At 42.2% G+C, this 24,659-nt stretch overlaps 1 protein-coding gene across 1 annotated transcript in view; it reads left to right on the top strand.

Annotated features, from left to right (window-relative positions):
• Positions 1-2,196: 2,196 nt before the first annotated feature.
• Positions 2,197-24,659, top strand: part of ccdc80 (coiled-coil domain containing 80) — a 39,075-nt gene continuing 16,612 nt past the window's right edge. Inside the window, exons 1-6 of the mRNA XM_021323491.2 lie at positions 2,197-3,096; positions 4,594-4,791; positions 8,266-8,741; positions 9,525-9,863; positions 17,239-17,395; positions 21,325-21,461. Coding sequence (XP_021179166.2) covers positions 2,406-3,096; positions 4,594-4,791; positions 8,266-8,741; positions 9,525-9,863; positions 17,239-17,395; positions 21,325-21,461 — 1,998 coding nt within the window. The 5' untranslated portion in view covers positions 2,197-2,405. The remainder of the gene's footprint in view (positions 3,097-4,593; positions 4,792-8,265; positions 8,742-9,524; positions 9,864-17,238; positions 17,396-21,324; positions 21,462-24,659) is intronic.

Below are 24,659 nucleotides of genomic sequence, written 5' to 3'. Positions count from 1 at the left end.
CCTCACCAGGGAGGCGTCCAGGGGGCATCCTGACCCAGATGCCCGAGCCACCCTCAACTGGCTCCTCTCGACGTGGAGGAGCAGCGGCTCTACTCTGAGTCCTCCCGGATGACTGAGCTCCTCACCCTATCTCTAAGGGAGAGCCCAGACACACTATGGAGAAAACTCATTTCAGCCGCTTGTAATCCGGGATCTCGTTCTTTCGGGTCACGACCCAAAGCTCGTGACCATAGATGAGGGTAGGAACGTAGATCGACCGGTAAATCGAGAGCTTGGCCTTTTGGCTCAGCCTCTCTCTTCAACACAAAACGGATCGGTACAGCGCCCGCTTCAACAGCAGACGCTGCACCAATCCGCCTGTCAATCTCCCGCTCCATCCTCCCCTCATTCGTGAACAAGACCCCAAGATACTTGAACTCTCCACTAGGGGCAGCACATCCTCCCCAACCCGGAGAAGGCACTCTAACCCTTTTCCGGTTCAAGACCATGGTCTCGGATTTGGAGGCACTGATTTTCATCCCAGCCGCTTCGCACTCGGCTGCGAACCGCTCCAGTGAGAGCTGTAGATCACGCCCTGATGAAGCCAATAGGACCCACGTCATCCGCGAATAGCAGAGACGCAACCCTAAGGCCACCAAAAACGGATTCCCACCAGACAAGAACCGTCCACCTAAACTTACAGGATGAGCAAGGAGAGCATTGATCAGAGATGGAGCCAAGAGGCCCATGGTGACTCTGGAGGAACTGCAGAGATCCACAGCTCAGGTGGGGGAATCTGTCCACAGGACAACTTTTAGTCATCCACTGCACAATGTGGTCTTTATGGAAAAGTGGAAAGGATAACGCCATTGTTAAAAGAAAACCAAAAGAAGTCCTGTTTGCAGTTGGCCAGAAGCCATGTTGGGGACCCAGCATACGTGGAAGAAGGTGCTTTGGTCAGACGAGACAAAAATGCTAAACGCTGTGTGGTGGAGAAATAACACTGCACATCCCTCCTGAACACACCGTCCCCACAGTCAGACATGGTGGTGGCAGCATCATGGTCTGGAGGTGCCTCTCTTCAGCAGGGACAGGGAGGATGGGATGGAGCCGAATACGGGGAGAAAACCTGCTGGAGTCTGCAAAAGGCTTGAGACTGGGGTGGAGGTTCACCTTCCATCAGGATATAAAGCCAGGGCCACAATGGAACGATTTAAAAACCAAATATTTTCATGCGTCAGAATGGTCCAGTCAAAGTCCAGACCTAAACCCAATAAATAATCTGTGGCAAGATCTGAAAACTGCTGTTCACAAACGCTCTCCGTCTAATCTGACTGAACTGTTTTGCAAAGAATGAGCAAAAATGTCACTAGATGGGCAAAGCTGATAGAGACAAACCCTAAAAGACTTTCAGCTGGAACTGCAGCAAAAGGTGTCTCCACACAGTATTGACTCAGGGGGACTGAATACTTTTGCACAATGCCATTTTCAGATTTTTTTTAATTCAAAAGCAATGTATAATTTTCATTCTACTTCACAAACTGTATCTATCACTTGGTGTTGGTCTTTCCATAAAATTTCAATAAAATATATTTATGCCTGTGGTTATAATGTGACAAAATGTAGAAAGGTTCAATGCTTTGGCAAGCCACGATAGATAGATAGATAGATAGATAGATAGATAGATAGATAGATAGATAGAGCGATAGATCGATAGATAGATCGAGCATAGATAGATAGATAGATAGATAGATAGATAGATAGATAGATAGATAGATAGATAGATAGATACTTCGGGATAATATGTTACAATGTTTTATATCTGCAGGGGAAGAAAGGAGTGTTTGCAGAGTGAACTGGCAGCTGATCGTCCCGGGGCAGCTCCTCCTGACGTGACGTTGCGTCGCCAAGAGTCCGGAGGCTGAGGTTTGTGTGGACAAGGCTCCAAAAGGCTCTCATTTGCCAAAGGGGGCCCTGGAAAGAGGCAGAGCCGATTTTTCCTGTGCAGTCTCTGCGAGCCTTGGACGGGAATTCTTCCTTTCATTCATCCGGAAGCTTCTCTATCTGGAAATAGGACCGATGAGAAGTTTAATCGATGTCGTTAAAGCGACCCAACACGATCGAATTCCTCCATGCGTGTGAATTATTGAGTGTTGGAGCTTATCCTGTTATCTGCGGGAGCCGAAGTGTTTCTGCGATGAGTTTGTGGGTTTAACTTGACGCACAGCCTGTTTTTGTGAGGTACAGAAGCGGAGGGCATGCTCTGAGAGCAATCCTGCTGAACAACTGTGCGTCCTCCCCCGTCTGTCTTCATCTGGACTTAATAGGCAACAAATGTTGTGAAGGAACAGCAGGACAGCGCCGAAGCTCCACCGCTGGATCTTTTTTCTTTTTACGGGTGGGTTGGTTTACTTGACGGATCCACAATGAGGGCGTTTATTTGTGTGAGTTTGGCTCTGATTTGTCTGCTCACCTGGACCGAAGCCGACAGACAGACTCATCTGAAGCGGGTGCAACTCCACCGACGCGCAAAAACTGGACGTGCCCAGCTGCGCGCAACGGACAAGGCGGGCTTCGTCGGGCGCTTGCGCCCGGGGTTTGGATCTGCGATCACCATGCACAGCTCAAACACTGCGGCGAATGTGCAATCTGACGAAGGGACCCCGGTTCCCGTCCGGACAGGGGCACTGAAGGGCAGGAGAGGGGGAGGTCAGGGCGTGTTGGCTCGGAGAGGCGGCGCCGGACAGATTGGCTTGCCGGAGCGGTCGGACGTGTTGCAAGATGAGGGCAGCCCTGGAGCAAGAGCCAGGATCTCCAGGATGCCAAACAGCGCGGGGTCACCCAACCTGCTGGCCAGTTTCGCAGGGAAGAACCGAGTCCTGGTGATCTCGGCGCCCCATGAGTCCGACGGGTACTACCGGCTCATGATGTCGCTCCTGAAACCGGACGTGTACTGCGAGCTGGCCGAGAAACACGTCCACCAGATCGTGATGTTCCATCAGGAGGGGGAGATGGGGGGCAAGGTGAGAAGGATCACCTCTGAGGGGAAGGTGCTGCAGGAGCCACTGGACACAGCGCTCATCCCCAGGCTCATGAGCTTCCTCAAACTGGAGAAGGGTGAGGCAACCGCTTGGGTGAAAGCATGATCACAGATACTGTACACAAAAGCACCCACGCATTCCTGGAACTTTCTAACATTTTCATGTCACAACCATATTCCGTCGGATTTGTTGGAAGATAGGCCAATACAAATTAGGTCATGATAGTGAAACAAAAAATTATTCATGGTTTGCAATTTTATAAGATCCAAATCTAAAATTGTGCCATGCCTTTGTATTTAGCCCCCCTGTAAAATACCTTCTACAGCTTCAGCTGAAAATGTCTCTGTCTCCAGCTTTGCACATCTAATGAGGGAATCTTTCACCCCATTCTTCTTTGGAAATAATTTAGTCAGATTGGATGGGGAGCATCTGTAAACACCAATTCACAAGCCTCGCCACAGATTCTCAATTCAATTTTGGTTTGGACAGTTACTGGGCCATTCTGATATGGAAATATGATTTGACCTAAACCATTCATTATCGCCCTGACTGTTTAGGGTTGTTGCCCTGCTGGAAGGTCGTCTAACAGATTTTTCCCAGGTTAGTCCTGAATTTAGCGGCATCCATCTTCCCATTATCTATGTTCAGTTTACCTCTCCCCGATGAAGCACACTCCCACAGCCCGATGCTGTCACTGAGAGAGATGTCCAATACTTGTGATATTGTTTTACAACCAAACCTAGCTTCAACCTTTCCCACAACTTGCTCCCTGACCCGTCTGCTGTTTTTCTTGGTCCTCATGATAGCGTTTGATCAATAATGTTGTCTAACAAACCCTTCTATGCTTTTCAGAACAGCTGGATTTATACTGAGATCAAAATAAACAAAGATTGACTCTGTTTACTAATTAGGTGGTTTATGCGGGCACTGTGTTGTAGTGGATGAGATTTATCATGGTCTCACATTGAATATGGTGCCGCAATAAACCAAAATCATTAAAAATCAAGGTTTCCACTCACATCAGTTACGTACGGTTACCAAGGCCATGCAGTGCTGCAAAAAATTCCCCAAGAAGGACGTTTGGCCGGACGCCGCAGCGGTCCCTGGATGAGGCTCCTGAATTTCACGAGCCAAACAGGAAATGTCAGGCGCTAGGCTGGATAAAGTTCTGGTGAATTTCAGAATAAAATCACCACACCAACTTAGCTATCATCACTAGTGTAAATAAAATGGCAACACAGACACACGAGGAAACAGAGGAGCTTTTGGGAAGATAACATAGGATATTTAAGTGCACAGATAACGAGTTTTGCCCCTAGAAAATTAAAACCAGCTGTTTCTTTTTTTATATAAAACAAAGGATCATGTGAACTTCTGTTCTCGCCAGCGGAGCCGGATTCGGGTTTTGTAGCAAACCGGAACTGGATTGGGACCGTAACCCGCACCGTAGTCAGCGTGAGCCCCGGGTTATGGTGACCAGAGTTAAAAAGGCTGAAGCAAATGCTTGCCACACTTTTCAGATCTTCTTTTTCTTCCTTCACCCACATTTCCCTCACCTTCCTTTGACCTGCAGGCAAGTTTGGAATGGTGCTGCTAAAGAAAACGCTGCAGGTGGAGGAGAAGTACCCCTACCCCGTCAGACTGGAGGCCATGTATGAGGTCATTGACCAGTCGCCCATGAGAAAGATGGAGAAGCTACGCCAGAAGGGCTTTGTCCAGAAGTGTAAAGCAGCAGGTGTGGAGGGTCAGGTGGAGGATGTCACTCGCACAGGTGAGTCACGCTTTGTTTTTGTTTTTTTGTTTTTTTACTTTTTAGCCTTCAAAGTTAAACGACCAGGGATTAATCAAAAAACGTCTTCAGAAATTGTTTTAATTTGCATATTATGCTAACCCGTAATTTGCGATTCACTGCTTCCAGTTGCCATAGAGGATAAACGTAACATCCCACAGAGATTCAATCATCTCTGCCACCTTTTTACAGTTGGAAAGACAGGAGAACATTCCATTCAAATTGGGAAAATGTGTGCTTTCATACGTCAGCAAATATCCATATCTATAGTCAGTAATACTAAAATGTTTAAAACAAATGAAGGTAAAAAAATTCTAAAGCTGCCTGAAAGATTAGCATCTTTGGGTCAAGTCTCCATGAGCATGTCCATGGGTGTTGGGAGGCCGCGCCTTCAATGCAATTCAATACGAAATGTTTTGTTGATCCCAAGTGGAAATGTTATGTTGCTGTAACTCATCTAAGTTTCTTCAGAGTTGTTGTAGTTGGTGATGGCGTTGGGCAGGAAGGATGTCCTGTAGACAACCACACAATGAAGAAGCGTACTAATGCATCGAGAGGTCTTTATTTATGCTTGGCCTTCTTGAACACAAATAAGACTCTTTGATCCTTTCCAGATAGCAGTCAGTCTTCTCAGAACAACTCTATGGAGCAGATACAACAAAGAAATAGGTTTTACATTACAAATATACCTTCAATGCTGTGCAAGATAAGCATTAGTATTTACCCAAAACTTTCTATATGTGTATATGTCACGTTGTGTTCTGATGAACCCGAACACAACCACACACTGAGTTTCGTTAAATGAGTTTTATTGAATGAAGGATGAGTTGTGGAGGAAGGAAACCAGAGAGGCTGTACCGGACTGGAACTGGAGATGTAGATGGGAGCAGGAGATGGAGGACCGAAGAGAGTTCTAGGAGGTGCAGGGCTGCCGTAGATCCAGAGGTGCAGCAGAGAGAGTTCTTGGAGATGCAGGGCTGTTGTAGAACCAGAGGTGCAGTGAGAGAGTGCTTTGGACGTGGGGCTGCAGAACGACCAGGAGAGCAGCAGAGAGAGAGTCCATAGAATGCAAGGGCTGCCGTACTTGGAGCACAGAGGTAGCAGGAGATCGAGTATGACAGCAGAGAGCTTACTAGGAGCACTGGGGTAACAGGAGATCCAACAACAAAGCAGAGAGCTTACTTGGAGCACTGGGGTAGCAGGAGATCCAGCAGCTAACAGAGAGCTTACTTGGAGCACAGGGGTAGCAGGAGATCCAGTAGCTAACAGAGAGCTTACTTGAAGCACAGGGGTAGCAGGAGATCCAACAACAAAGCAGAGAGCTTACTTGGAGCACTGGGGTAGCAGGAGATCCAGCAGCTAACAGAGAGCTTACTTGGACCACAGGGGTAGCAGGAGATCCAACAACAAAGCAGAGAGCTTACATGGTTGACAGAGGTGGAGTGAGTGGAGACTGATGATGAACCGGCAGGGAAGAGACGACTGAGAGAGGTTTATGTAGAGAGGCTGGCAGGTGGAGTGAGTACATATTGATTGGTGCCTAACAGGTGTGACTGATTGCTGAAGGAGTGGAGGCCGAGCTGTGTGAGAGGAGGAGGTGCTGGAAAATAACAGGGGAAGACAGCCAGGCCAAAACTGAACCATGACAGTATAGTCTGGTAAACAAAAGGCAAAACAATCCCTGAAACAGTTTTCTTTCATCTGTGAGCTGGTGCTATTTATACACAACGTCAGGTAGGAAGCTATTTTTAGCATAATGCAAAGCGCACTGTATGTAACACAGCATTAATTATCTTATAACATCACGTCAATAACATTGAAACATATTCAACAACAAATGTTCCCATTTTCAGCCAGGCACATAATAATTTAAGCATAAGTCTGTGCAGCTGTAAAGAGCCTGACCTTCATGCAAATTCCCTCTCTTTTGATACACAGTCATCAAAGGTAGCTTTAAGTAGGAGCACATATAGTTTACAGGAAATATGTCAAAATAGAGGCTTCTTTTATACTAAGGGAAATACCAAAATAAAAGCATCAGGAAGAGACTCCTTCATATCACCATTTAGTGGTCATTCAAACTAGTTTCTTGTTCATATCTGTTATCCCCAATGACTGCAGAGTCATCCGAGCACTGCTAACCACCTGGTCAGACACACAACCTTTCATTCTCTTGTAACACGAATCAGAATGAATTGTGTTAAATGTTCTGTTGAACCAGGGCTATAGGCAAGCTGCAAGGGATTCTGATAGTGGCTTGCTTGCTTACTCAGGTAGATCAACAGGCATCACTTTAGGACCTTCATGATGTGGAAAGTCAGAGCAAAAGGTCTATAGTCACTGACGACTGATGGCTGAGTTTTTCTTGCAACCAGTACAAGACAAGAAGCCTTCCACAGCACTGGAGCCTGCTCCTGGTCAGCCTAAGGTTAAAGGGTGCTGCAGAATCCTACAAAGCTGCTCTGCACAGTCCGTTGGGACTCCAAGGCTGACCCCATCCGCACCTGCGGCCTTGTTCCGGTTTGGTCTCTCCAGTCGCCTCTTCAGCTAACTTCTAGAGACAGGCAGGCGACTGTTGCTGACACAGCATATGATGCCATCAGCTCAGTTATTGCTAAGCTGCAGATGCAATAACCCAGTGCATTTGTGGCAGTATCTGTTTATCTCTCTCCGGACAGTTTGTCAGCTGCTCAACTAGAGAAAACAAAACGTTTGATTTGTTTTAAGCAAATGCCAGGGGTTCATATATCTCTAAAGCAGTGGTTTAAATGTTTTCTGTTGCGCCCCCCTTAGTAGGAGAAAAAAAATGTTTAGGCACCCCCATCCCAACAAAATGGGTCAGAAATTTACGTTTTAGGGTTTTCTGTTTTAATGCATTAAAATTGTTGTTCTGAAGATTACCCACAATCCCATGTAACATGTATTACACACACACACACACACACACACACACACACACACACACACACACACACACACACACACATATATATATATATATATATATATATATATATATATATATATATATATATATATAGATAGATAGATAGATAGATGGCATACTACTTTTAACTACCTATGAACCTCATATGGCAAAAATAACATCAAGCCCTATTATTTCAGAAGCACCACTGTCAAGCTAGTCCTCCATAATACCCTCCATAATAATAATATCATAATTTCGAACCTAAAACTAATTTCAGCTGTTTTATCTGTGATGAGGTTTGAGGTATAGTCACATGCCTCCAGCACAATTGTCATCATTCACAAGCGTAGTTAGAAATCTTTGTAAATCTTAGATAAAAGCCGAGATTTTAAACAATGTAGCAAAGACTCTTTCAGATTTGTTCAGATTTTGTAATTTGACTGGTCTAGTCCTTTAAATTAGTCTCACATTACCTCTTGAAAGTTGACCTTTTTCTCTGTTGATGTTTTGAATACCTCCTGATCCAGCTGTTGAGAGAAAACCAATAAAGAAGTTCCCTAGAAAGCCTACACAGGCCTCAACAACAGCTGCTACAACCACCACAACAACTATACGGCCCACAACAACAACTACACCAACAACAACCACAACTACTACTACAACGAGACCTACTACTACCACTACCACCACAACCAAAGCTACAACAACCACAACCAGAACTACAACAACCACCAAACCCACCACCACTACAACCCAGAGAACCACCACCACAACCCAGAGACCCACAAGAGGCCCACCCACAGCACCTTGGCTCCCAGCTAGCAGAACTACAGCGGATCCTTACTATGAGAACCACAGAGAGAGGTACCCGGCTAAAACCACTCCGGCTGGAGACAACCACACTGACAAGGACAGCAGAGATTCACATAGCCACAAGCGGTTGCCTGTTTCCCACAAACCCACGAAGGCCAAGTCCAGCAAGAAGAAGAATGAGGCAGAAAAGGTAATTCTACGACAATTAACCGACGTGATAAAGATTTCATGTCATGTTTTACCCACATTTTTTACTCATGGGTTACAACTCTGTCATTTCCATTTATCCAGGCACTTAAAGCACTGCATCACAGTTTTTCTTTGTATTCAACAATCTCCTTGAATTATGGAGACAAAGAAAAATGCTAAAAAAAATTGCCAAAAATGCTTTAAACTCATGTATTTGATTTTTGAAAACTTTGTGACACACCTTGTTTTTAGTTATTTTGGTTCAAATCCCTTTTTGGCACAGTTCAAACAGACCAAGAATGTCCAGAGAGTAAGAGAGACCAAGTAACTAAGTGACATATTGGTGGTAGACAGTAGTTAATGGAATCAGATAGCAATATTTCCATACAGTAGACTAAGAGTAGCAGAATACAGAAAATTGTTGTTTGTCAAAGCAAGGGCTGCCAAGTGGTGCAGTTAGTAGCACTGCTGCCTTGCAGCAATAGGGTCCTGGGTTTAAATCCCAGCCTGGGGTCTTTGCATGTCATCTCTGGGTGGCCAAAAAACATATATTCAGACCATTAAGCTAATGTGAAGCTACTGTGAATAAATACATCCCAGTGTACTTCTGAATCATGCTCAAGCACTCAGATCAAGGTTCTGTGGTTGCTTAGTTCTTTACTTTGTGCAGGGAATAGTCCCAGCCAATGTTGTTCACTACAGGACATGTGTTTGCTCAAAGTCTGAGCAGCCTTATATCATGGGTAATCTCTACTTGAATGACAGAATATAATTCTGTATGCAGGTATCAACTAAAGCCTATGAGGACAACAATGAACCCAGCCAGCCAACTTCGAGAGATCCGGAGGAGATGGAATCTGTCCCAGATGTCAGTCCAACAAAAAAAGTCAAAAGTAAGCATGATAAGAAGAGGAAAAAGAGTGACAAGAATTTCAAGAAAGCTGACAGGAGAGGAGGAAAACCTGGGAAAGAAGTGAAGATCGGAGGAAAGAAAAATGGAAAGAAGCTGACAAAGTACCCAGAAAAACAGGACTACCCAAAACCCACAAAGAAGCCAACGCCTCCTCCCAAGGGCTCCCTGGCCTCTTTTCTGGACTACTTTGAGAACAGGAGGCGGCTGCTGGTGAGAGCATGACAACATTTACATTTACATTTAATAAGAGCACATTACCTCTGCTTCAACAAGGGGGGGGGAATATTTCACGTAGATGGTGCTCTAACAACTAATTTGTGTCCATCTACAAATTGCTGCCATAAATGCACCATTTCCACCCCTTTGCTGCTGGTCTATTTGATTCATCAAATTGTTTATTACAGTTTAATCAGTTCCTCAATTCTGTTATCTGGTTTGTCAAAAGAAAAAGCTTAAATAAATTTCCACAATTGGATGGAATAACCATTCATAGCCCTACTTCAGTTCAGTCAATAAGCGAAGGCTGAGGACGGTATCTCTAATACATTTGCATACAGAGGCTTACATCTGTTAACCACGGACATGAAAGCTCTTTGAGTTTTGAGCTTTGAAGCATTTAACTGAGCTGTTCTTTCATCCAGGGTGGAAAAAAAACGTACAACTTCCCAGACTCCTTTTAATAGAGGCGCCTTTAAATTTTTTGTGGGTTTTCTCTAATCTTCATGGGGTATATACTACACATACAGGATCAAATATATACATAACTCAACTAATACTTTGTTAAATTTGCAGGACCTCCATGCATGGCAGAATTGGTAAAATTCAATCAATCTGGTTGTTTTCATCACAACTTTTCAATAGCGCTGAGGTTTTGGGAACGAGCAGAAGCTTCCTGTTATCCTGCTGTACCATTTCCAAAGCAAGATTTAAAGTGTGCGCCCAAGTTCCTACAATTTAGCAGGTGATTTAAAGCAACACTAAAGACAATGTACAATATTTCCCACCTCTTCAAACATTTCGTCGTGCCATGCGTCTTGCAGCTGCTTTGAGAGTGACAGCACACTGAAGCTGTAGGGTGGGGGGCACACATTGAGGATAGTCAGTGTTTACGACAGTGCTATTTTCAAAGGGTTCTGTAGGGGGGAGTGCCACTTGAAAGTTACTTAGTACTGCTTTAAAGGTGTCATAACATCACTGCATAAACTATTTGCTGTAGTTGAAATTGCTACATATATAAATTATCCAAAGAATTTCATTAAAAAAAATAACGTCATCTTGTTGTTTTGTCAGGCCAAATGCCCTTCATCAGTGAAAGCGTTGGGTACGGTAATGATATGCACCTAATACCATATTTGGAAAACATGTCAAACGCACCCCCACACGCCTTCCCCCTCCATCCACACACTCTCCTCTCCCCGCAACACTCCATTTAAAATCTGTATTATGGCCCTCATTACTTATGGGTAATTGGGGCCTGAAGTCTGGAGTCCACGACAGCAGAGCGGCGCAATCCACCCTTTTAAATTTGTGCATCTAACACTTCGTTAATGAAAGTCAATTTAGTTGTATGTTGTGTTTTCAACTGACTCACCCAGGATAGTTGGATGAAAGCAGATTTCATTTTTGTGCAGAATATGAAAACTGATTATACAGTAACCAAACAACAATCTCTTTCCACAACAAATAGATCCAACGCCTCACTGTCAAAAACTGCAGTTTGTTTACTGGGTTATTTGGTGGCCAAAGACAGGAACACGCAGCATTAAATAAAGCTCAGCATATTGGGTAACTTGTCATCAATTAATACAAAAAACAGCCAGAAGCAACAAGCAGTTCGCCATCATTACTCCTATAAACATTAAGACATAATATCTAGTAGCCTGGTGTGGTTGATCATTTGTATGATTTCCTAACTATCAACAAGAAACAGCAAATATTTGGTCTACATGCAATAGCGAGAGAGTGATTTTCTCATGAGAGAGGGAATCCTCTAGGCATGTGTGTGGTTGTAACGTGCTGTGCTCTCTCATTTACCTGGCTACTTTTTTGAGTCTCCTGAGTAATCAATGTATTAGCAAGAGAACATGGGTTAACTTCAATATTTATAACCTTCTTACCTCAGAAGACATCAGTCATGCCTCTAAACAGAAGACCTGTGCAGTCTCAGCAGCAGACACTTTCCCTCTTCTCCCATGCACATGCACAAAACCAGTGTCATTTTAACTTGTCGCCAGAGGGGGCAGATGTCTGAAAAAATCCTGGAACTTGTGCTACGCTCCTTTAACAGTTTAATTTATTAAAGGAAAAAAAGCTTTCTAAATCAGTGAAAATTGGCCTGATTAGTGATTAAAGCTATAGTTGGTAATCCTGTTCAGAAACACTTTCCTTTATACTGGGTGAAATAGTTCTTCCATCCTGACTGGTTAATACATTATGTATTCAGAAAAAATGGGTTTAAAATTTTAAACTCTGTGAAAGCTTCAGGCCGGTAAAAACTCTGAGCAATCCTGTCATTTGGACCAAATGGCAGAGATTGGTCGGAGTTTTGGTTCTGCTCACACTCCCCTCTGTCCCTCCGGGACACTTCCGGGGGTATCATCTTATTGATTGGTTGTCTCATATGTCACTCATTCTGACACCCTTATGTAACGTCAGTGTTAGTGCCCCACCATCTTCAACTAACTTCCTTGTTAGTTTCTTCTTGCTGGCTGCACATGCGCACTTCTAGTGTTTATGTATCTAGTTAGCTTTGGATAGCTTTGGTGTTAGCTATTCATTGTAGCTCCGCTGCTCTCACCGTATACTCGCAAGAAGGAAACCAGGTACAAGTTTATGAGAAGAAGAGGAACACCTCGGTAGAAAGAAATAAGACCAGAGTGGATTTGGGAGATTTGTTGGTGGTGTTAGGCATTCGAGGTTTGGGTATTCAATTCAATTCAATTCAATTCAATTTTATTTATAAAGCGCCAATTCATGAAACATGTCATCTCCAGGCACTTTACAAAGTCAAAATCAATCATATTATACAGATTGGTCAAAAATTTCCTATATAAGGGAACCAGTTTATTGCTTCAAAGTCCCAACAAGCAGCATTCACTCCTGGATGATAATTCAATAACAATATATATCAATCCATAGACGTGTGGTGCGATAGAAAAAAATGGGTCAATAAAAAGTTCAATAGAACAGTTTTCGTTACTTTTGCATTCTAGCCTATAGGTTAATACTAGAGTCACTACATCCACCCAACCAATCACAATCAAAGACCATGTGTTCTTTTTCTTTTTTAAAAACTTGCAGTTTTCTAAAAAGTTAGTTGAATTTATGGTTGAGTTTGAATTCAGTATTTTTTTTAATCTAAAATAGGCAATGAAGCGACAGCATAAAATTATAGATAACGATATCAATCAATGTGATTTCTATTTTAGTTATATGCTTTTTATGCTTTTTTTTCTATATCGTCCAGCCCTAGTGTCTACCACCCATGGAAATGCTTAACGACTGAAGCTGGTGGGGCAGTTAGAATGGCCACGTCACTGTGGTTTCTCTTGGTTCCCTGCCCTAAGCAGACACAAATGGATCAACGGCTGCGGGATGTCTCGCTGTACACCAACACACATATACCCACATTGAGGGATACGGGGCATGTAGTAATTCATGTGTTGTTCTGGGTTCTTTTGTGACCTCATTGATGAAGATGATGGAGTACTTTTGGTAGGACAACCACCCCTGTGAAGGTTCACCACCATACCATGTTTCTCCATTTGTGGATAATGACTCACTGTGGATTGAGGTCCAAAAGCCCTAGAAATGGCTTTGTATGTTTTTAAACCAATAGATGTCAATAACTGTTTCTCATCTGTTCTTGGATTTCTTTACCTTGGGGCAATATGTGTTGCTTTTTGAGATCTTTTAACCTACTTGACGTTAAGAGACAGATTCTACGTGTATTTAAGAATTTCTTGATCCAACAGGTTAAGCAGTTTTCATGCCTGGTTGGTTAATCAGAGATAACAAGGTCAGGAAATATATTTTCACATCGGATCGGTTTGGGTTGCATAGATTTTTTTCCCATTAATTATTTGAAAAATGCTTTAAGTGTGAGAAAAGAGCAAAACCATAAGCCAAACTGTAAGAGGGGAACTTTTTCACAGCAGTAGATTCTGCTCCCACTTCACATCTCAGGGTTATTAATGAGGCATTAGCTTTTAGTAAAATCACCTACTGCTCACTAATGCTTGATATTTTTCAGGCAAACTTGAAAGTGCTAGTAATATTCCCATCCTAGAGTTATTTGAAACAGAACAGGCAGTGAAACTGGACAAAATAGTATTGCAGTTAAAGCTAGAGATGGCAAGCATGTTCAGTTTTTCAAATGACGCATGCTACACAGCATCTAATACAAAAAGAAACGGTTGTTCAAAAAAAGACCAACTTTGTCCAAGAAAAGCAGGAATGAAATGTTGAAAAAAAATTCAATAAATCTCAATTAAAGTTACAGAGCTACTTCAACATGCTGCAACCCTGAGCGACGAAATTCTAGAATAATATGTAATAATAAATATTTAAACTTCATGGTCACAAGTGGAGTATCACAGGGTTCAGTCCTGGGGCCAATTCTCTTTGCTATATATATATATATATATATATATATATATATATATTAGGGCTGGGCAAGTTAACGCGTTAATTTCGCGTTAATTCATTAGACTATTAACGGCGATATTTATTTTATCGCGCATTAACGCATGTTGCTCACATGCTTTCAGTCAGTGTCAGTCAGCACGCGCGCTGACTGCAGCGCGCTCCCCCTCCCCTCTCGTACATGGCTCAGCGGCGCCAGCCAATCAGCACGCAGGCTCAGCCTGGCCCGCTCACTCAGCTCTCACACAAACTTAATACACAAACAGCTGAGAGAGACCGCAGCAGCAAAAAAACATGAACAGAGGAAGTAGCACCGTTTGGCTTTATTTTAATACCGTAAATGAAATCAAGCTGTATGTTTTGTAAAAAGCCGGTTCATTTTAGTGGAAACACAACAAATTTATCTAAGCACGTGAAAAAACATGAAAACGTCGAGCCCCAGAAACAGAGAGAGGAGACGAAACTTCTCTCACTGCCCCGACAGACCCACAGACGTCTCTGACTGAGGCGTTTCAGTCCTCCAGGGAACATCCAGGTAGATCAGTGGATGGATGGATGGATGGATGGATGGATGGATGGATGGATGGATGGATGGATGTTACTGGAGCCCACACATAACATGTAATTAAGACCTTGAAAGAACCCAGTACATATATTAAAAAGTGTTATTTAAGATAAGATAACATTAGTTAATACTTTTTTTATCCCACGACGGGGACATTTATAGGATTAAAGCAACAGGCAGGTGCACACAACACAGACAAAATTACATAAGGATTGAAATATATAAGAGGTGGATTAGCGAAAAAACACTGAACATAACATTATTATTATTATTATTATTATTATTATTATTATTATTATTATTATTTAATTGTAATAATAAAATAAAAACCACAAAACCCAAAAGGTCAACAGTTTCATGATACATCAAGCTTAGGGACTGGCTAATATACAGCAGGTCAAAAAAGGCCATATTTTGGCTGTAGTGCTTGCTGTTCTCTTATGAAGAAAAGATCAACTAGTGCACTAAATTCAATAGATGGGTTGAAAATATCCAGTATAAAATAAGTGCTACAAATGTTACAACACTTTTGTTCATATGGCAGCAGAACATTAAAATAAAAGTGCTCTTTACACTACTTTTGAATTCATTCTTGGAGTTTGTAAATACAATGCGATTAATCGCGATTAATCGCGATTAATCAGGGCGATTAATCGCGATTAAATATTTTAATCGTTGCCCAGCCCTAATATATATATATATATATATATATGCTTCTGATTGGTAAAATTATCAGACAGCATGGGATTAATTTCCACTGTTATACTGATGACACAGCTATATTTATCAGTAAATCCTGATGAATCCAAACACATATTTGAACTACAGGCATGTCTTGATGACATCAAAACTTGGATGACTTTACATTTTCTACTTTTAAATTCTGACAAGACAGAATTTGTCATCTTTGGACCAGAGTTCTTAAAAAAATACACTTAATCAAGCACTTAATCTGGTTGGCATTACAGGTAGAGTTGGTGATTTTTCTGGAAGTTTCCCCAAGTCCCATTTTTAATAACTGCACATGCTCAGGACCGTCTTACCTGCTCTTCGGCTCCTTAGGGGGATCACGTGAAAAAAATCTCCCAAATCCACTCTGGTCTTATTTCTTTCTACTGAGGCCTTCCTCTTCTTCTCATAAAAATGAACGCGGTTTGTTTCTTGCGACTCTCAGCCAAGTTCAAAGTATACAGAGAGAGCAGTGGAGTTACAAGGCTAAGCTAACCGGATACATAAACACTAGAAGAGAGCGTGCACAGCCAGCAAGCGGAAACTAGGAAGGAAAGAGCACGGGCACTGGCGTTTCGTGGGCGCGCCAGAATCATTGGTACGTGGGAGAACCAATAGATGAGGTGATAACCCCCAGAACTCGATATATAGAGGGGGTTTATATAACGTCTATGGGTGAAAGCAGGAACACAACTCTGACAAATCAATGCCCTTTGGACCGAACGACAGAGATTGGTTATTGTTTTTACAGGCCTGCTGCTCCCACAGAGAACTATTTTTAAACCTCCTCTTTGTGAATACATAATATATTAACTACTTTCAGGATGGAAGGTGATTATACCCAGTATAACAAAAAGTATTACTGAACAGGATTACCAACTATAGCTTTAAAGTTAGGGTTGACATTTTATAGTGTTAATACAGTGAGGAATAGAAGTTTACATCTAAACTAGTCTAAACTAGTAAATAAAAAGATCTGCGTTATTCAGCTGTTCTACTCAACTTGTGATCAAATAACAGACACAGTGATGAAGACGCAGTGCAGAGTCAGGCAGAACAAAAGGAAATGCTTTACAAAACTTCCTGACTTCCAGTTTTGACTGGCTTTTGTAGTTTTGGTTAGTGTTTTGGGAGCCGACCCTTAGATCCCTCTCCGTCACTGAGTTGTTAGTAATGTAGAGTAGGAGGAGGGGATCTGAAATGAAGGGCAGCTCACACCAGAGGGAGTTTGCTTTTTTACAAACAGAATGCTTGGAGAACTAGAATGGTCCCACCATCTGGTCAACATGCCTATTTTTAATAGTAAGAAGAGCAGGAAGCACCTTTGGGTACTCAGGGATTAAATCATTGGCTCTTTTGGATTTCTGATAATCCAAGTCCTCACAGAAACTCTAAAGCAATGTGCAACGCACCACATTAAAGCTCCTGTTTCAGCCCAGCCTGCACAGCTGAGTGCTGACAGACTAAATGTCTCTGTTTTGTAGCCAGTAGAGATTCCTTATCGTAGCATAACTATGAGCAGGGTGGGAAAAAGTTTCCCTACCACTTCTTGCAGGTTAATGTAAACATCACCTCTGCCGCTCTCTGTCTGTGTTTTTTGGCATGTCCATGATGCCCTAACCTCTATCGGTTCCTCCCTTCCTCCAGCTGATTACGTCACCCAGTGAGGAGAACAGAATGTATGTTCAGCAGAAGGACGAGTACCTAGAGTCCGTGTGTGAGATGGCCATCAGGAAAGTTTCCATCATCACCATCTTTGGCTCCCTGACCAACTCCACCATGAAAATCGACCACTATCAGATAGGTGAGCTCTTCTAATTTAGATTGTCATTGTGATTAAAGTTAACGACACCTGGAGCATATCCTTGAGTTGATGGGACAAACAGCCAAGGATGCCCACATTACCTTTTGACGTCAATATGAAATCGCCAGTTGATGTATAATACACGTTTTGGTTTTTTTACTCCATTTTGAAACAGGGATCATGTCTGTTAAGTAACACAAACAGATGTACCACTTTGCCAGTGTAAACATTCTTGATTGTTAAAGAAAAAACACAATCTGGTTGCATTACTATTAAGCAAGCCCAAAGCATAACGCTGCCACCACCGTGGGATGATGTTTTTAACTGCAATATCAATAGGGTCATTTCTTTCACTCAGAAAATGTGTCAAAGCTGTAGTTTTTGCTCTCCAGTAAACAACATCTTTTAGACCGAATGCAGTCTGTCAAAATTTGAAAGAAGTTTATTATTTAAGCATTTGAAGAAAATAGTCACCAACATACATATTTATGTAAAACTGTGTCAGGGTCAGATGCATCCGATCTTCTAAGTATAGACTGAACAAAACGGAAAACAATCCTGTAGCCTGACGATCACAATGCTTCATGATCACGTTTCTTTTTTTTGTTGGAAAAAGTGGATTCAAGATTCTGGCCAAGAAAAACAAGAATCGTTTTATAAACACACGTTCAAACAGCATGATCTCTGATGGAACACCTGTGCGTACCAGCACTTGACTTGACACTTGTGAAAGTATCTCCCAAATACACTCTGGTCTTATGTATTTCTTCTGAGGCATTCCTCTTCTTCTCATAAATTTGTAGATAGTTTGCGTCTTGCGTGTAATATAGGATGAGAGCAGCGGAGCTACAATTCACGGCTAAAACCAAAGTTCACTGGATGCATAAATACTAGAAGTGCGCAGTCAGTAAGAGGAAAATAGAAAGGAACGAGCGCGTACATTGGCATTACGTGAGCACGTCACAGTGATTGGCATGTGGGACAACCAATAGATAAGTCGAAGCCGAAAGATGATTGCCCACTATACCTTTAAGACACCTTCAAGGATTTTTGAAAATCTCAAACAGAATTTTTTATTTTTTTTTATTCTTTTCCCCACTCTTCCATTTAGCCTAGATTTGTGGAGTCCATCCATCAATCCATTGTCTTCCGTTTATATGAGATTGGGTCATGTGGGCTACAGGTCCAGGAGGGAAGCATCCCTCTCCCCAGCATCCATCCTCCAGCTCATTCTAGGGGATCCCAAGGCCCTCCAGTGAGTTCTGGGTTCTTCCCTGGGGTGGCCTCCCAGTAGGACTTACCCAGAAAACCACTAAAAGGAGGTGCTTAGGAAATATTATAGTGTCCAAACTACCTCAAATGACTTCCTTCGATACAGGGAAGCTCTACTTCTAGCTTCCCCCAGATGACAGAGCTCCTTGCCCTACCAGACTTAGAAGAGCTAAGTCTCAGCTTGACTGCTTCCATTACCATTGGTGCCCACCAGTGGGTCCTCTGGTTGCCATCAACTGTCAGGCCACAGCTCCTGGATGCTGCATCTACAATGGAGGTCTTAAACATGGTCCAGTCCTGTTACATCCTCTCCATCCACTTCCCTCGGGACATGAGAGAAATACTCAAGAAGGTGTGAACTGAAGATCTCTGATGGAATGCATGGCTAAAACCTGTCCTGTTATCAAATTCTCCCACATGAGCTCTGGATCTCTGCATCTCCTCCAAAGTTAGAGTGAGCATCTGATGTGCTTTTCTGGATAACCATGACTTGATATGTGTGCAGTTGGGCCATTCTCTTTTAATGCTCAGATAATTGATAGATTCGACCTCTGTGAAAAGGTCAAAGCTTGAGATATTGTTTTATAACCTAGCCCTGCTTTAAACGTTGCCACAAATTCCTTCCTGACCCGTATGCTGGGTTCCTGGATCTACGCGATGCTGTTTGTTCTCTAATGTTCTCTAACAACCCTCTGAGTCCAGAAATAGAACAGCCTGCTGTAAATAAATAAATAACACACGTTAGCACTTTTTACTGATTAGGTGAAGGGGAAGATTGATGACGAGAAAACAGGGAAGCAGAGATCTTAAAGAAAGAAGATACACTGAACTAATATAATCTACTAATTCATAAAAAAATTAGGAAAGTAAAAGACGCACAATCCCAGGAACATAAAAAAAAAACACCTGGGGAACGTGACACTTCTGTGGAGTGAATAAAAAAGCTTCCCATGTGAGAAATCCTGACAGCAGCACTCACTTAAAGCTGTGGAAATCTTTTTTTAAAGTTCCTCACACTTTGCTTTGAGGTAGAAAAATAATTAAGGCTGTTTTTACGGGACGTGCTGTGTCACTTGTGCTTGGCAACCCCCAGGCACTTTTCAGACATGTTATCTGGTCTCAAACCCTTTAGAGTTGGTCAGTTTGTCTTTGATTCATGACAAGCAAAGCCACTTTTGGAGTCTGCCTCTTCCCGTGTCAGTGAGGTTTAATCCAGATGGAATGCTGGAAAAAGGGCTGAGATATGTCACCGAGCGCCCCCACCAATGATTCAGCTTAGCCGGAGGTCCGGTGTGTGGTTTTGGATTCATCTCAAGACCTACATCTGTTTATGTAGCTTTCTAAGACTTTATAAGCCTTTTAGAAACTTCATTATGATTTTATTTGTGTTATACTGTCAATGGTGATTATAAAATGCTGTTTTTAATTTTTGTAATATCCCGGGGATTGTTTTTAGCCCTCTGCTCTGTAGCACTCTGAGATTCCTTTGAAATGTAAAGTGCATTCTAAATAGCATGTATTATTATTATTATTATTATTATTATTATTATTATTATTATTATTATTATTATAGGGACAAACCTTTGTTTGGGAAGAAAATGTGCTTTCTAATGTTGCAGTGTTTTTAAAATTTCCGAATAAACACTAGGATGTAAGTCGTGGTAATGTAATGACCTCTGAGAGGACAAAGACATGACCCCTGAGTGTGGCAAAACATATAAGACATATATATATATATATATATATATATATATATATATATATATATATATATATATATATATAAGTCTGTTCTTTGGGTGTTACGCCAGACACCTTTGAGTTTGATTTCATGGTGTGTTTCTTCTGCACTTCGGTCGACAGAGTGAGGATTTCTGTTGGACTCTGCTGCTATGATTGCACACTACCCAACAGAGTGTGGCTTAGCCAGTCACCAAAATACACTGTCCTGTGGTCTCTGTCTCATGCGCGCATCTGGGATGGAGGGCTGATTAAAGGCTTTTACTTCTCAGGCCTGTACAAGCGCCAGCTGCAGTCCTCCTCACTGGATCCAGCCAGATGCCAGAGAATAAAAGCAGCTCTTTGTGGAGTTTGTTGGTGATTTACAGTGCAGCCTCCCATCTCTCTGTTCCCAGAGGCCTGTCTTGCTATCAAGCTAACATTTTTTTAGCACTGGAAAACCAGTAACGTCTTTGTACCGCTCTAATTGCCAAGCCGTTATACATAATTCGACTGTAAACTGAGTTATCGTGCTTTCCAGAAATATCCTCACCCCCTGAACCTTTTCACAGTTTGTCATATTACGACCAATAACATCTATATATTTAGCTATCATTCTGTGTGATATAGCAACACAAGGTAGAGAATAATTCTGCAGTGTACTGAAATTGATACAAGGTTTTCAAATTGTTTTTCACAAAGAGCAATCTGAAGCGTGTGGTGCATAATATGTCTGCCCCCCCCCCCCCATCACACTGATCCCCCTTTTGAACGTTTCACGTAAAATACCAATATAATTACAACAAAGAAAGGGGCTACAGCATGAGAGAGTTAAAGGGGAGCACATACCTTTGACGTGCTCTGTGTACCTGGTTTAAAAGGCTTAATATGTGAAATAAATTTAAAAACCTCACGGAATCTGTTGTGTCTTTCTGCAGAGAATGACAAACCAATGAAGGGTCTTCGTCAGGAGGACCTGGTGAACCAAGACCTGATCACAGAGCTGAGGAAGGAGTTTGAGATGACATACGATGAGTTCTATATGGTCCTCACTGACACCGACATGAGAGTCCAGGTAGGAACTCACTATAATAAGAAAGACTGTGTTGTGGCTTGTTAAAAGTCATCATCTAGTGTAAAGCAGAGGGACATTTGTTTCCAAAAACTGTTTTAGTTCAGGAGTTCCTTCCTCCTGCTGTTGCCCAGATGTGAGTATTCATTTATGAATAAGGAAACATTTTCTCTGCATTACTGGTCTGGGACAAAATGAGCAGCTAATTTCAGCTTAACATGATCAGCAGAGGTGAAGGTGGGAAAGACTCCAGCTGAAATCACTCTGCCAAGCAGACTGATTGCTACAAACGAGTGACTGGTTGCATTGTGTTACCTCCAAAGACAGGCAACAGTTTGCATCAAATGGTCTTGCTGAGAATATTGCATCTGAAAGAGCAGTTTTCTGGTCCAGTGTCCAGTGCCGGAGCTCCGCCCATGGGCACTGCGCGTAGGCACCTAGTGCTCAGGGGGGCACCGAACATAGTAGTGAGTTGATGAATGGAAGACGGCCGTTCATTGTTTTCATGATCAATCAACACAACATCCTCACTTTTTGGACCTTGTTTGTGTCGTAGTTTGAACCCTTTTTAATTTCTGTTTCAGCGGTTTCTCCAGTTTCTCAAACAGTCAGGGAGGCAGCTCCCCTCTGTCCCACCTCCTGCTCACCTCTCCTACTCAGCGCGCTGAGATGAGATGTGGATGCCCCTCAAACGTCAACAGTAGAAGAAGAAAAAGGCGGAAGTGTCGATGCTCACTGTTAAATTGAGGCTCACTAGAACGAAATGCGCTGCATGGCAATCCTACGAGTTGCTCCTCCGTAATATGACTCCATGTCACACGTACCGCCGCCATGCTTCTCTCCACTCCTATGTTTTCGTTTGAAAAGACAAAGAAGAATTTCCTTGTTTACGTATGCGCAGTGCGTGAGGTCGGGGGAAATCGGTCCGTAGCTCGCTTCAACAGCAGGATGCGCTCACGATCGCTCACAAGGGCCGACTGAATTTCAAACATTTTTGATTTTCATCCGACCGTCCGATTCCTGGTCGGGTGGTGGTTGTGAGAGGCTAATAACCCCTCGTTACCCCCTGTATACTACACGACGCAGGACACACGATCAAGCTGAAACTCGGCCTGATCCAAAAAATTCTCTTACGACTGAAGAATCGGCCCGAAAAGGGCAAAAACTCGTACAGTGTACTCCTGGCTTAACATGCTGAGAAACAGAAAGAACTTTTAGAGGTTTTTACTGTAGACAAATACAAAAATGCAGCAAAGCACCATTTCACATGCAGTTTCTGTATTCACTACTTAAACGACACTAAACCTCTTTGAGCAAATGAAAAACAGCTTCACTCTGTCCAGCCTTCTGTCTCTTTGTGCCCTGAGAGCTACTGTAGGCGGCAATGACCCACAGTAGCAGTTGACAGGTAGAGAAAGAATGAATGTATAGAAGCTATGGAGTTTTTTTTGTTTTGTTTTGTTTTACAACAGTAAAAATACTGTTGTAAATCAAAATAATGTAGCAAAGCATCTTCTAACATGTAGGTATTCACTACTGAAGCAAGACTAAACGTCTGTGGGCAAATGAAAAACATGTGCAAAAGCAACAAGGCATGATAAATGATCCCATGTTCAGCCTGTTTCGTCTGTCCTAACTTAAAAATGATTTACTCTTAACAGCAGTACTAAAGTCTGTGAATCCAAAATAATATAGAAAAGTATGCAAGACAGAGGAATTTTAGTGTAGATAAATTCCTGCTCATGAATCTTCCCTTGGAAACCTAAACTTGTCATTATCATCTGGATCAGTTTCCTGTTCTATTTGAACAGTTTTCACATGTTCAAATAGAACATGTGAACCCTGCATAAAAATAAGTATATTTCTAACAGCTAATTTTGAGGTGAGTACTAGTTCTGTATTACACACCCCATTATTACATTTCCTTCATTGTACTTTATTTATTTGTTATTATTTAATCAGTCTTAAAATCTTCAAATCTGTTGTCTGTTAATTTTCCAATAGGTAACACAAAGACAGACAGACAGACCACATGCTGAATTTTAAAAGAGGCATGTCATTATATTTTTATTATATTTATTTTATATTTTTGCCCCATGTATTAAAGGCATACTATGCAACATTTTTCAGTTAATTAATGTGTTCCATACCGTTTTGGATGATTAAATGAGTCATTTCAGGTCGTACAAAGGTTTTCTCGGCCACCCTGGTGGTCTGTGGGGGAAATACCGCACTTGCAATTGCAAGAGCCCTGGGCCCGCACCCACAGGCTCAGAAGTCCCGAGCAACACCGCGAGAGTCTTGCACGATATCACCGCGGGAAACCCTGATGTTTATATTTTCATTGAGTTAGTCATTGTTTGTACTGCCGTTTTTTCGTCTTTTCGTTGCGTTCGCCTGTCTGCTAAGCTCAAAACAACCGCGCCTGGCTTGACGGAGAAACCAGAACAGCTGAGCATCTTTACGACAGTGCACTTTTACTTTCGCCCTCTGGGGGGAGCCTCGCTGGAAAATCAACCCCGGTTGCATAGTATACCTTTAAAGGTATATAGCCCCACGTTATATGCTTTAAAAAAAGACCAAAAACCATTTGATCATAATGAAATGAGGTTATATACACCAAGCGTCCATCCTGATAGTGTTTTGATGGTCCTTTTTTAGGCGAACTAGAACCCAGGGGTCCGTTCTTCGTACGTTGCTTAAAACATCCAAGATCAAATGACACATCCAAGATGATATCATCCGGCTAATCATGATCCGGCTAATTGGGTTCTTCCAACACACCTGTTGTTTACGATTAGTATCACTGGATTGAGTTATCTGAGATAACTGCACGTTCATGCGTTTGTTTAAAAGGGGAAATGTATCGATAGTAGAAACATTGATCAGCAGCGCTGCTATTGGCTGTTCAGCATGGCCAAAAAATGCCCACAGTTTTTCTCCCAAGCAGAACAAGAGCTTGGAAGGTTATGCCAAATTTGAGTCATTAATTAAAACACCTCAAAATCTGTTAAAGCCAGGAGAGAGGGCCGGCAAAAAGCAGCAGACAAATTAATGCGTAAATACTGTCCATGGTAGATGTTTCTATCACATTCTACAGCATGAATTTTTGCATTTTAATAATTTGATATTATTTGTTCTTTTATATCAGAGCCTCCACGGGACCCACTAGAACATGGGGACAAGTAAAAGTGAAATACA

The sequence above is a fragment of the Fundulus heteroclitus genome, chromosome 7, assembly GCF_011125445.2.
Source record: "Fundulus heteroclitus isolate FHET01 chromosome 7, MU-UCD_Fhet_4.1, whole genome shotgun sequence".
Classification (NCBI taxonomy): domain Eukaryota; kingdom Metazoa; phylum Chordata; class Actinopteri; order Cyprinodontiformes; family Fundulidae; genus Fundulus; species Fundulus heteroclitus.
Note: the sequence above shows the minus strand (reverse complement) of the source record. Positions and strands in the feature narration are given on the sequence as shown.